This window comes from Pleurodeles waltl, chromosome 6 (genome assembly GCF_031143425.1).
Source record: "Pleurodeles waltl isolate 20211129_DDA chromosome 6, aPleWal1.hap1.20221129, whole genome shotgun sequence".
NCBI classification, from domain to species: Eukaryota; Metazoa; Chordata; class Amphibia; order Caudata; family Salamandridae; genus Pleurodeles; species Pleurodeles waltl.
Genome location: NC_090445.1, coordinates 1,399,230,646 through 1,399,244,919, shown reverse-complemented (window position 1 = coordinate 1,399,244,919; position 14,274 = coordinate 1,399,230,646). Strand labels below are relative to the sequence as shown.

Below are 14,274 nucleotides of genomic sequence, written 5' to 3'. Positions count from 1 at the left end.
CCCGACTGCTGAGCGAGGCAGGTGGCCTGCAGCGGCCGGTGTGGGCCGCAGATCTGGCCCTCGGCATCCCACGGCATGGCAGTGAAGGAAGGCAGCTGAGGGACCACCTCCTTGCTGGGACGCGGCGATCCTGCTAGTCGAGGGGGCCTGAGGCCGACTAGGGTGAGTGTTGGGATCCCCAGTGGGCCCCCTGGTGTCTCCTGGTGCGGCGGGGCTCGCGGGCCCTGGGTGGACCCTTGAGGGGTGGAGCCCCCAGTGACGAGAGGTGTGGGAAGGACGACGGCCGCGGACCGCGGCGGGTCGAGGGAGAGGGGCCGACCCTGCCAGCGAGCCTGTGACCGCCACTGCGGGCTGTGTGGTTTGCCCCTAATTGGAGAAGGGTGCCGAGGCGGGAGGAGTAGCGGGCGGCTCGATCTCTCAGGGGTGGGCAGCCCCTGTGTGGAGCAACCTGGAGGGCGATGCAGTGGAGAGGCCTGTGCTGACGCGGTGAGAAGCGCTGGACAGCAGGGGAGAGACCATGGAGTGGTGAGCTCTGGACACACGGCATCTGGGAGGAGGCATGAAGATGACAATGTGGGACATTGGCAAACTGGGGCGGTCGAATTTGCCCTGGCTTTCAGTGTGGGACACAGGCGGCCCCGGAGGCGCTTGCCGGTCGGTGAGCGGGGTAAGTTTTTGTTCAGCAAGTTGCCCTGGAAAAGTAGCTGGCGGCGACTGAGACTTGGAGCAGTGGTGCTCACCTTCCCTGTATTTACCAGTGACAGGGGAAATGGCCGGTTGGTGGGGGCCTCGGGGGCACCTGGTGGATGACGGGCACACTGGAGCCCTGGGGGGGAGCCGGTGACTGATTCCCTTGTCTCCTCTCGGGGGAGGCGCAATTGTGTATGCTGGCCTGTGGTGCCCCTGGGTGACCGCTGGGCCCCAGCGGATAAAGTATACTGCCGGGTTGGACCTTCTTTTGGCCCTGGGACTGAGGGGGCACGGACGGAGTGCGCAGATGGGGAAAGATAGAGCGACGAAGGCAGCAGGAACCCACTCCATCACACAATATACTACCCCACGACAACCTATGCAGCGGCTCATGCGGCAGGCAGGGGGAAGGAGACGGGGACCCCCATGGGGGGACCACACAACATGACATAGTCACAGTCTTCAGGGATCACCTTGAGGAGTTTATTGGAGCCCGGGCAACCCAGACCCTGAAATATTAGAAGAGTACCTAGATGGGGTACATCTCCTGTGGTCTGGGTGAGACCGGGGTGCAGGCTCTGGAGGCTGAACTTACACTTGAGGAGGTTGTGGTGGCCATTAAATCTCTCCCTTTGGGGAGAAGCCCTGGTAGTGACAGATTTACGGCCAAACTTTACCAGATGTTTGCGAATGCACGTGCCTTGCGCTATTGGCCGTATACAAGGAGGCATTAACTGCTAACATATTCCCTGCATCGATGCACGAAGGGCTCATTGCGATGATGCCCAAGTCAGGGATCTCTGCCTCGGATCAGGCGTCATACGACCTATCACAATGTTTAATCTTGATGTGAAAAAATCTATGTAAAATCCTTGCGACTCGCCTTGTTCCGGAGGTGGCCCATTTGGTGCATCCTGACAAATGCAGGTTCGTGCCGGGATGAAATACCACGATGAACACCCGACGCCTTATGCATGTCCTTCATGGGTTTGCAGACAGTTAAGAGGACATGCCACTGGTCTTGATTGATATAGCTAAAGCCTTTGACACCGTCAATTGGGTTTACCTCCTCCGAGTCCTAGCCGCTTTCAGGGTTGGGCCACAATTTCGGAGGTGGGTCAACCTCCTTTACATAGAACCATCAGCGAGGGTCAGAATGGGGGGGCACTGCTCAGATACACTGAAGATACAGAGGGGACACAACAGAGGTGTCTTTTGTCACCACTGCTTTTTGCAATGGTCTTGGAACCGCTGGCAGAGAGACTTAGGTGTGACATGGAGAGGTGGGGCATTCTTTTGGGCGGGACGTGCCACCTACTGTCACTGTATGCCGATGATACCCTCTTTCACCTGAGGGATCCCAGAATCTCACTCCCTAGATTGATGCAAGAGTTTAGGGACTTTGGGCATTTATCTGGCCTATGCATTAATCTAAACAAATCTCTGATATTCCCCCTGGGGGCCTAGCGCAGCTCCCACCGGGGCACTGCCGATCATGCTCCTGCGCTGGGAAACTGACCATTTCCAATATCTCAGGATTATGATGGCCCACACTGCCCAGCACCGTCACCAACTCAACATTGAGAGGGTACTCACAGGCCTGGACGGTTCGGTGCGATTTTGGAACACCTTCCCATTATCAATAATGGGGCGTGTGGTGGTCGCAAAGATGGTGTTTCTGCCTCAATGCCTGTATACAATGCAGAACTCGCTTGATACACTCCCTCGCTCAGTATTCAGGCTTTTGCATTCCCGCTGGTGTCACTGGTTTGGGTCTGGGGTCACTGTAAAGTGAAGCGGGAGACCCTCCAACTCCCGCTTGTTGAGGGGGGACTGGCGTTACCCAATTTAGAGTATTGCTATTTAGCCTCCCAGTTACAACATGTGGTGCTCTGGCTTGCGGAGGGTGACTATTGGGAGAAACCCTTCTTAGGGATGCCACTCAGCACGAAACCCTTGCACAGCTGCTGCACACAGGGGGTGGGGGGACCCATTTCTACCATACATAATAACACATACAGTAACTTTGTGGATGCGGGCCATAAAATTTGCATTGCGCCACACAGCAATTGCCTGGGACTTAGACTTTTGGGATCTTCCAGCGTTTCAACACTTGACCTCAACGGTGGATGTCTGACCCTGGCAGGAGGGTGGGTGCTTAACGCTTGCGGACCTCTACCCGGGTGAGACCTTTATATCCTTCGATGGGGCATGGGATACGTTCGGGTTGAATCAGAGACAGTTTTTGACCTATGCCATTATACTTAATATTGCCCGAGAGATATGGCCCACCTACCCGGAGGCCCCCCCTCCTTTGTACTCCTTAGGGTGCTTCTGGAATATGAGGGGGCCAGACATCTTATATCCCACATATATAAGGCAATGGTGGCCGATACACCTAGGTCTGTGCTGCGGACTCCGGAGGCTTGGGATGTTGATCTGAGTACCCCGTTGGAAGAGACACAGTGGAAGGCAATATGTGCCCTGCTCTGCCAAGGGGACATGTAATGCTAGATGTAAACCAATACATTTTAATTACATACACCGGACATATGTCACCCCTGTCTTCCTCCATAGAATTGACCCTGGCGGAGAGGACGGATGCCAACGCTGTAGTGCACAACCTGGAACCTTTTTACACTTAGCATTAGATTGTCCCACAGTACAAAGCTTCTGGGAGTTTGTGGTCCAAACCTTAAGAGGAGTAGGGGGGTATGACTCAAGCGGACCCCCGTTCTATGCCCTCTGGGGGATGTCAGGAGAAAAAAAGGTAAAAATGGAATAGAAATTTATGCAAGTAGCACTGGTGTTTGCCAGGCATAGGGTGGCGATTGCCTGGATGAACATGCGGGGTCCCAGCCTACAAGTACAATGCTCACCTTTAATACCTTTTGTATGTGGAGTGGGATCTACTACTGGGATAAAATGTCATTTGGAAGTATGTGGGGGGCTGGCCTAGATGTGCAAACATGTTCATGGTGCACTGCTTAGAATGTACTGAGAGTTTAAAAAATGAAAAATAAAGTTTTTAAATAAGAAAACTATACTATGTATCAGCTCAAAAAGCCATACAACGGCATCCATTATGTATGTTTGAAAACTTCAAAAAATACCTTCCTCAGACATATACTGCACACAGAACTGCAGCCCTGAATACTGTCTGTGACGTTTACTTGGAGGGGTGTTCATTTTCCAACTGACAACATGAAAGTGGAGATGTGTGTTCCAGACAACAGAATGTCTATTGTATTGTCAACCAGAAAATGTTTTCTTGTTCTTAATAGTCTAAAACACAGATGTGTTTTAAAAATATAATTGGAATCACTAATCAATGCATTTAAGATGAGCTGTGCCTTTCGACTGCTTAACAAACTAAACTTTGTTAGAATTTGTTTTAATCGAGGCAGAAACTATGCATCCCTCTTGTGTGCCTTGTCTCTACCTACTTCAGTTATACTTCCTTAACAAGCAGTGGCAATGCCAATTGCTCTTGCTTAACATTAAATTAAATAGAAGCAAGACCAACTGGCATTGTCAACCCTTGTGTATACCAGTCTTCAATGTCTATCAAGATCGATGTGGTATCTTCCACATTTATGCTACAGTTTTTCTAGTGACCATTAGATGGCACTAAAATGCAGCAAATTGTTGTTGTTTAAACATGGTATGCAATGCTGCATGTGGAACAGCAGGACCAATGACGACTCTATCAATGGCAAAACCATAAAAGCTCTCGTAGACTGGGTCAAACAAAGAAAGGGAGGAAACTGAAACTGACATAAGAGCAATCCAATCATGAGCAAGGATTGGCTCTGTGGAGTATTGTATAGAATGCTGTCTCCCAACAGACAACAGGAGCTGCTTGTAGTGAAATCGCAAAAATGGCTGGTTGGCCAGGACATGTGAAGATGCAGACTGGGCCAATGGAAATTAGGGTCTGGCTGACTGATCCTATGTCATGGCCTTGTAATGTGTCCCTGTGTTTTACATTCATTTTGCCTATGTATTTAATAAAGTGTGTGCTTATTCATTTAAATGCAGGTTTTTGTGAATGGATTCAAGGGTGTAAAAGTCAAACATAGGTTTGTCCATCATCCACAGACATGCTTTCTTCCACCAAGACCAACACAGGCTCTTACTCACTGTCCTGATTTACCAATCACCCATTTGGTCTTTTCACAACAAATCTAGGATACTGCATACAAAACCCCTGGAAGAAGTATCCAACTGTATCCAACTGTCATGTGCATCCAACTGTCTGTCATGAAACAGGGGTATACATGACATTAAACGCAAAGCTGATTTTACTGGGATATGGAATGAGGAAGGACCACCAAGATATCGGAAATTATTACATATGGTGGGACTGATGGTTGAGAGAAATAATGTGGCAAGTCTGTGGGGCACAACCTACCCCCGCCTCACTCCCTGAATCAGTGGAATTAACATATGGATTGGTGTATGGTGCCAAACCAGTTGTATATGAGAGTCTCTGCCGTCACCGGAAGATTTTTTTTTACACCCTAAAATGCAAAGATTTCTGCATATTATAAGGCTAAGTATGCAATTACTAGAATGTGTTTTAGAACTGCACCCTTTGAGTGTACTGCTCACAACACAACCCATATACTTATACTGTGACTGATAAGTGAAAGCCAATAGAGTAAGTCAAGTTACATAATCAATAAGATGGTGCTTTACCTTAGTCCCATACACCACCGTTTCTCTCACACCGACACACTGGGTAAAGGCTATCATTGTAAAAGCTGCAGTAACTCCTCCTTCATACTCGAGGTTAACTACCTGGAAAAGACACAAGGGATAATAAATGTAGTTTTTCTATTAGGCTCTCATTTTGTAACCAACAATTGTAATTTAATAATATAAATATGAACCATTAATAAAGACTGAACAACAAACTGGATTAGTGCTTAGCTCCCATCTGATGCTCTAATCCAGCTCCTTCATCCTCCTTAGTGACTTCATTTACCACCTGGTGATCCTCACTGACCCTAAAACCAACAACCTCCTGGAGAAGTTGACAAGGATCACCAGGTGGTAAATGAAGTCACTAAGGAGGATGAAGGAGCTGGATTAGAGCATCAGATGGGAGATGATGTTTGACCAAATTGTGAGTTGTAGGGCTGCATTACAGTGTTTGCACCTTTGGCAAAGTGACCTTAATAAATTAAACAAGCACATCAAGCCTCCTATTTCCCGGTCCAGTGCAGCACCTCCAGCAGGACCTACTTCAGCAGAACACCCCGACATCCCCAACAGGTAATGCCCTAACAGGGGCTTTTAAGCACTCCATTACCCTGATCATAACGCCTTCTCTGCAAAATCTCCAGGAGTTTGCCACAGACTCACACAGGTTGACTACTCAGCTATGGGCTGCAGAGCATGAGAAAGGAGAATGGGTCTTCTCTAGTGACACATATAGCATAAGTTCCTTAGAGTTTAAGCAGACATCACTGAGACATGGGGGGGAAGGGAACCATATTAGTTCACCCACTTCACTACATTTCTTGCCTACATTTACCAATTAAGCTTTAGGGAAAAACATAGTTGATAAATGTTTCAACGTTACAAAAAACACAGCTATGCTTCAGTTGCACTGGTCTGCATCTCAAATCATGAATGAATGCACTGTCACATCCCATATCTAATAATCCACATAAGAGAACTATTACAGAAAAAATCTTTAAAGAAATGGAAAAGATATTCTACCTGGTTCGTGCACACATTATTATCACAGTCGTAAACGCATCTTCCGTATGGCCCAGTTCTCAATTCCTCTGTTAATGCTTCTATATCATGAACACCTTTACTGCAAACAACGGAAGTGGGCCAGCCAAAATCTCCCTTAAAAAGACAACACTAACATTAACATGCATTAATCATTTACTTTCTATTTTATCAGTTCTATAAAACATTTTAATCACTTTCATTTTGCATTTAACAAATGCCCAGATTACTTACCTGTAATGTTCATTACCTTTAACCCTATCTGTCCTCCTCACAGTAAATGCTTTTGTTATGTGTTCCCAACCCAAGAAGTCAAAAGGCAATAAAGGTACGCTCCACCCATCCTAGTGGATGCTATAAATAGTTATTTTGATGTGGTAAAAATGACTAGCAATCAAAAAAATCAACCAAATACACAACAAATATTAGGACAGGATAGAAGTAAGAAACTGTAGGAAGGTAGCCTCTTTCTAGCCTTGTTACCCACGCTTTAGGCCTGTTTATGAGTATATGTCAGGGTGTTTTACTGTCTCACTGGGATCCTGTTTGCCAGGGCCCAGTGCTCATAGTGAAAACCCTATGTTGTCAGTGTGTTTGATATGTGTCACTGGGATCCTGCTAGCCAGGACCCCAGTGCTCATACGTTTGTGGCCTATATGTGTTCCATGTGTGGTGCCTAATTGTATCACGGAGGCTCTGCTAACCAGAACCTCAGTGTTTATGCTCTCTCTGCTTTTAAAATTGTCACTGCAGGCTAGTGACTAATTTTACCAATTCTCATTGGCACACTGGAACACCCTTATAATTTCCTAGTATATGGTACCTAGGGACCCAGGGTATTGGGGTTCCAGGAGATCCCTATGGGCTGCAGCATTTCTCTTGCCACCCATAGGGAGCTCAGACAATTCTTACACAGGACTGCCACTGCAGCCTGAGTGAAATAACGCCCATGTTATGTTACAGCCATTTTACAGTGCACTTAAGTAACTTATAAGTCACCTATATGTCTAACCCTCACTTGGTGAAGGTTAGGTGCAAAGTTACTTAGTGTGTGGGCACCCTGGCACTAGCGAAGGTGCCCCCACATTGTTCAGGGCAATCTCCCCGGACTTTGTGAGTGCGGGGACACCATTACACACGTGCACTACATATAGGTCAACACCTATATGTAGCGTCACCATGGTAACTCCGAACATGGCCATGTAACATGTCGAGGATCATGGAATTGTCACCCCAATACCATTCTGGTATTGGGGTGACAATTCCATGCATCCCCGGGTCTCCAGCATGGAGCCCGGGTACTGCCAAACTAACTTTCCGGGGTCCCCTGTGCAGCTACCGCTGCTGCCAACCCCTCAGACAGGTTTCTGCCCCCCTGGGGCCTGGGTAGCCCAGTCCCAGGAAGGCAGAACAAAGGATTTCCTCTGAGAGAGGGTGTTAAATCCTCTCCCTTTGGAAATAGGTGTGAAGGGCCTAGGAGGAGTAGCCTCTCCTGGCCTCTGGAAATGCTTTGAAGGGCACAGATGGTGCACTCCTTGCATAAGCCAGTCTACACCGGTTCAGGGATCCCCCCAGCCCTGCTCTGACGTGAAACTGGACAAAGGAAAGGGGAGTGACCACTCCCCTGACCATCACCTCCCAGGGGAGGTGCCCAGAGCTCCTCCAGTGTGTCCCAGACCTCTGCCATCTTGGAAGCAGAGGTGTGAGGGCACAATGGACAGCTCTGAGTGGTCAGTGCCAGCAGGTGATGTCAGAGAACCCTCCTGATAGGTGCTTACCTTTCTCTGTAGCCAATCCTCCTCTGTGGGTATCTCACCAGATATCGAATGCAAGAGCACACCAGAGTTCCTCTGCACTTCCCTCTTTAACTTTTGCCAAGGATCGACCGCTGACTGCTCCAGGACACCTGCATAACCGCAACAAAGTAGCAAGGTGACTACCAGCAACATTGTAGCGCCTCATCCTGCCAGCTTTCTCTACTGTTTCCTGGTGGTGCATGCTCTGAGGGCTGTCTGCCTTCACCCTGCACTGGAAGCCAAGAAGAAATCTCCTGTGGGTCGACGGAATCTTCCCCCTGCTAACGCAGGCACCAAACTTCTGCATCACCGGTCCTCTGGGTCCCCTCTCATCCTGATGAGCGTGGTCCCTGGAACACAGGAGCTGGGTCCAAGTGTCTTCGACAGTCCAGTGGCCCTTCTGTCCAAATTTGGTGGAAGTAAGTCCTTGCCTCCCCACGCCAAACAGTAATCCTGAGTACTGCGTGACCTGCAGCTGCTCGGGCTGCTGTGCACTTTTGCAAGACTTCCTTTGTGCACAGCCTAACCCAGGGCCCCAGCACTCCATCCTGCATTGCTCAACTCACTGAGTTGGAGTCCGACGTCGTGGGACCCTCCTTTGTTGCTCTGAGTCGACCGTCGTCCTCAGATCTTCTAAGTGCCTGTTCAGGTGCTTCTGCGGGTGCTGCCTGCTTCTGCATGGGCTCTCTGTGTTGCTGAGCGCCGACTCTGTCTTCTCCTCCAAGGGGCGACCTCCTTGTCCATCCTGGGCCCTAGCAGCACCCAAAATCCTCAACCACGACCCTTGCAGCTAGCAAGGCTTGTTTGTGGTCTTTCTTCGTTGAAACAACTCTGCATCCTCCAGCACGCCGTGGGACATCTTCTGACCACAGGAGAAGTTCCTGGCACCTTCCGTTGCTGCAGAATCTTCAGCTTCTTCCATCCGGAGGCAGCCCTTTTGCACCTTCATCCGGGGTTTATTGGGCTCCTGCCTCCCCGGACACTTGCGTGACTCTTGGACTTGGTCCCCTTCCTTTACAGGTCCTCAGGTCCAGGAATCCATCTTCAGTGTTTTGCAGTCAATTGTTGTCCTTGCAGAATCCCCTTTCTCGACTTTACTGCCTTTCTGGGGTAGTAGGGTAACTTTACTACTACTTTTCAGGGTCTTGGTGTGGGGTATCTTGGACACCCTTAGTGTTTTCGTACACTCCCAGTGACCCTCTACACACTACACTAGGCCTGGGGTCCATTTGTGGTTCGCATTACACTTTTGGAGTATATGGTTTGTGTTGCCCCTAGGCGTATTTCTCCCTATTGCATTCTATTGTGTTCTACATGGTTTACACTACTTTTCTAACTGGTACTTACCTGATTTTGGTTTGTGTGTATATATTTTGTGTATATTACTTACCTCCAAAGGGAGTATATCCTCTGAGATGCTTTTGGCATATTGTCATTAAAATAAAGTACCTTTATTTTTTGTAGCTCTGAGTATTGTGTTTTCTTATGATATAGTGCTAAGTGATGTAAGTGTATAGTAGGAGCTTTGCATGTCTCCTAGTTCAGCCTAAGCTTCTCTGCTATAGCTACCCCTATCAGCCTAAGCTGCTAGAACACCTCTAACCTACTAATAAGGGATAACTGGACCTGGCACAAGGTGTAAGTACCCCAAGGTACCCACTATAAGCCAGGCCAGCCTCCTACAGAAACCTTTGTCCTAAGATGCAATGCTCCAAATCTAAGGGGGTTATTCCAACTTTGGAGGAGTGTTAATCCGTCCCAAAAGTGACGGTAAAGTGACGGATATACCACCAGCCGTATTACGAGTTCCATAGGACATAATGGACTCGTAATACGGCTGGTGGTAAATCCGTCACTTTTCCGTCACTTTTGGGACGGATTAACACCTCCTCCAAAGTTGGAATAACCCCCTAAATACGGATAGTTGATAATTATTTACTAAAGTATTAAGAGATGCCCAAAAGCTGCACTATATATCTCAGATAAAGGCAGTCCCTGAATATCAGCCCAGCAAACTGTTGTGCCTCTGGCTAAGAGGAAGGAGTTTCAGCTACACGGAGATTGTAGACTGAAATCAATTCCTAATGGAGATAGAAGAAGTCTTACAACGCTAGTCCGGTATACTGTAGGCGCAAAAAGGCAGTCTGGTTTACGAAAGGTCTAGGTCTATCCAAATGGATCAAAGTCTCCCTTTTAATATCTAAAGAATGAAACAACGTCTCCTTCTGCAAAGAACGAGGTGGAAAAACATAAAAAACAGTCTCCTGATGTTTAAGAGCCATAGGTGCAATTTTCGGGCAATAAACGGACTCAATGTTAAAATAACCCTATGATCTACAATTCTGAGAAAAGGAGATCTACAGAAAAGGGCTCTAATTTCACCAGTTCGATGGAACTTAATTATCACCACCAGAAAAAAAAAAACTTTTATATTCAAAAATTTCAAATTCACAGAACCAAGAGGCTCAAAACAAAAACCCTGAAGAGATGTAAAGAAAAGTGGTAAATCAGAAGGAGGTAAAAAAGAGTGAACTACAAGTCTAGATGAAGAGAACCCCCTTCAACAGTGCAGAGGCCAGAATCTCATCTTCCCCAAGCTTTCCTTAACGGCCCTAAAAACTGCCCACTGAGCCTTCAAAGTCAAAACTGCAAAGTTGTTTTCAAGTCCTTACCAAAGAAACTGAAAGCCAAAGACAAACCACACTGCACAGTAGAAGAGGACCTAAAAGAAAAACAGTTCAGGGAGTGTCGAGCATTGCTCTTGATTGTGGAAGGATGTCTAGATCTCTGAATGGCCTCAGGAAGGTATCTCGGGAGTCCCAACCCGCTCAACCTCCAAAACAAAGGAGACAGACGTTGTAGATGAAGACATCTTGCAGCCTGAAGGCAATAAGGGAACCAGAAGAATTCTCCAGGCAGGTTGAGGAGTCACACAACTGAGGAGAGGAAATAGGTGAACGTTTATTTTGGGTTTATTTTGGGGGATTTTTGAAAGCACAAAACAATACCTAAGAGTATCAGAGTGCTGTACAGATTGTTATTTTATTCTCAGGTATGTTAGGCTATGCTGGGTGAGTAACAGTAGTTCACAAATTGTGAGAACACTCAAGCAAGAGATTTTCCAGTGTGTACCCCGATGAACAATCTAACAGACAATGGAGTGCAACTTTGTTCCAGAGAGATTTAAGAATAATTCCGAAAGTCGTGCATATTCAACAAAAAGAATGCACTGTGTCATCCTGAAACCTGATGGTATAAAGACTAATTGTTTCTGCATCAAACTACAGGGAAAACTCCTTTTGAGCTTTTCGGAGGAAAAAACTCCAATGGTATGGTGGGGCCTAGTTGGATGAGTTGAAGGAAACAACGTGTTAAGGGACGGGTTGATGTTAAGTGAAGAGAGAGAATTGGCTTTATAGTTGAAGTAGGAGAGTTTTGATGTCAGGAAAGACTCTTGTGAGAGAGAACTGGAAGTTAGTCATTGGGTGAGGCTAAAGATGCCTGTTAGCAGTGAGAAGTTGTCCAAGTTTTTAAAACCTTTAAGGGTTACCAAGATGTTCAGGAGCACCATAAAGACTTTTGATGGAAGTATTGGAATTCAAGCAAAGCGTCTTGGAATGGCGGTGGTAGGGGTTATGGTCAAAGCAAATATATGTCACAAGATTCCATCAGTGAGAAGTATGGTGTGGTGGTAGACATGTATGGACAGACTGAGTTGAGGGTTTCGAAGAGACCTGCTTCCTTACTGGATTACATATCACATTGAAAGTATTAGGATAAGCATTGTTAATTGTTTGAACTTTTCATTTCCTCATTGTTTCACTTTACAAAGGGATTGCTCAGTTGGAATAGTTGTCGGTGCTCATCATCAACATATGCCATGTTTTTTCCGCCATGTTTTACGATCACTATTACTTTACTACTTGTATACTTTTGTTATACTGCAAATTGTTTTTCACTTGTTTACGGAGGGATGGTGTGTGGTATGCTGCTACCCTATCCCTTTGTTGCACTGCAGTGTTCCTTTTTGACGTTCCGCCTTAGAGCCTTAAACAGGCTGAGACATGGGTTCTAAGACAGGTAGTGGTTAGGTGAGTGTGGCGGGGGGTGTATGAGCAAACCTGTGAGATTTCATCTCACTTTTTTTTTTTAGATCGGACAGCCCTTGCATCTAGTCCTTGATGAGCATGGCTGAAAGATATGTTCAGTGAATGCTAGGAATAGGATTGGTGAATCATAGCCCAAGTACAGGATATCCCCTGTCAGACAAAGTTGCAGTTGAACCTACTATTTATGTATGTCGGAGGATCTGGAGAAACCTTGTACCACTGAAAGCACACAGAGGACAAGTGTGCACTAAATGCTCACCTCACACGCCACCTCATGGGTGATTTGCTGTGCTTTATAAATCCTTGATTGATTGAAATGCAACAGACGTTATGCGGTCTTGTTGTTACAAATGGGTACAACCACATGGCAAGAAAATGAAACCTTGATGTATAATTTAACCAAGCTGAAGGAATAAAAGAGGATGATAAACAGCAAAAAGAGGCCCACAGGGAAAAACAGGATCTCATAGGAAGTCACTGAGTTGAAGATAAAAGGCTTTTATAAAGACCCATGGACAGACAAAAGTGAATTGATCGGTGTGTGCACCTGTGCTGGGGATAGGGCATGCCCACGGATGACATACACCTGCCTGCATGTTAACTGGTGAGTCATGTGAAGGGATAAAGCCAGGGAACATTATTCCGTGGGCCTTGCGCTTTTTAAGGGCCCCAGACTTCTGCTGCCACATTTATTTATTAAATATAGATCAAAGCTGGCCTATTTCTTAACGGCGTGGTATCTAACACAACTAATATCACTAAATGGCTCCAGGCTATGTATCTGCCGTGTGTTCTCTTATCCTGTAAGCCATTTTACTAAACTTTTAAACAGGCCACCGTCCTGGAGAGGGATCCGTTTCGGTAGATTGACGTTGACCCCCAACAACGCCTGACGTGCCTGGCGTAAAGTTATTTTAATGTGCAGAGAAGGAGAGGATTAAAACGTCCCTTTCAGCGCATTGCAGAGAGAACGAAGGCAAAGCTTGTCGTTTTCAACAACAAAAACACATCTAGAACACAGAGCAGGGCCGATGTGTCCTTCATTTGGAAGGTGGATGTTAATACGGTATGCTAATTTCTGAAATACATCTATCTTTCCCCGATTTTTGGCAAACAACACTAAGGCATGGCGGCAAGGCTCTTTCTCTTACATTTTTTAAGCGTCCTGCACAGGGGATCCGCGTTTGATTCTCCGTTTCGGATCCCATGTGCCTGGCGTGCGCCATTCAATGTTTAATGAGCAGATGGCCATCTTTAAATGGGCTCTAGAAGGGCTCAAGGGGTTGTGCTGCGGTGACCCTCCCCTTCACCCCAATAAAAGAAACAGACGCAGCTGGCCCCCTTGTTACAGTGTGTGTTTGTGTGTATAATCCGCGGTGCACTGTCAGCTGTTAGAAACACTGAGATAAGATCAAAATGTTTCAATTACCTTTTTTGTGGTTCACAAAAAATCGGCATTTTATTATTAAAAGATGTTTGTCGGAGCTAGTTGTGCACGAAACAAAGGTAAATTATTCGTTAGATCGTAGGCCAACGTGAAGGGCTTTTGGTAAAAAGATTTGTGCCCTGCGCTAGACTTACTGATACTCTAAGGGGCATATTTATACTCTGTTTGCACCGAATTAGTGTCATTTTTTTTTACTCTAATTCAGTGCAAAACTAACTCCATATTTATACTTTGGTGCTAGACCCCTCTAGCACCACATTTATGGAGTTAAAGTCATTTTTTGAAAGTGGAGACCTACTTTGCCTTAATTAGATGCAAGGTAGGCGTTCCCGTGCAAAAAATGACTCTATGGCCTTAACGCCATATTTAGGGGCATATTTATACTCTGCGGCATATTTATACTATGTTTGCACCGAATTAGCGTCATTTTCTTTTTACTCTAATTCGGTGCAAATCTAACTCCATATTTAGACTTTGGTGCTAG

The 14,274-nt window shown here is 46.5% G+C and overlaps 1 protein-coding gene across 1 annotated transcript in view; it reads right to left on the bottom strand.

Moving 5' to 3' along the window:
- The window catches only part of LOC138300886 (putative oxidoreductase YteT), a 1,004,722-nt gene that overhangs the window by 378,533 nt on the left and 611,915 nt on the right, over positions 1-14,274 (bottom strand). The window contains exons 15-16 of the mRNA XM_069240740.1: positions 6,421-6,555; positions 5,392-5,493 (exon numbers count right to left, since the gene is read on the bottom strand). Coding sequence (XP_069096841.1) covers positions 5,392-5,493; positions 6,421-6,555 — 237 coding nt within the window. The remainder of the gene's footprint in view (positions 1-5,391; positions 5,494-6,420; positions 6,556-14,274) is intronic.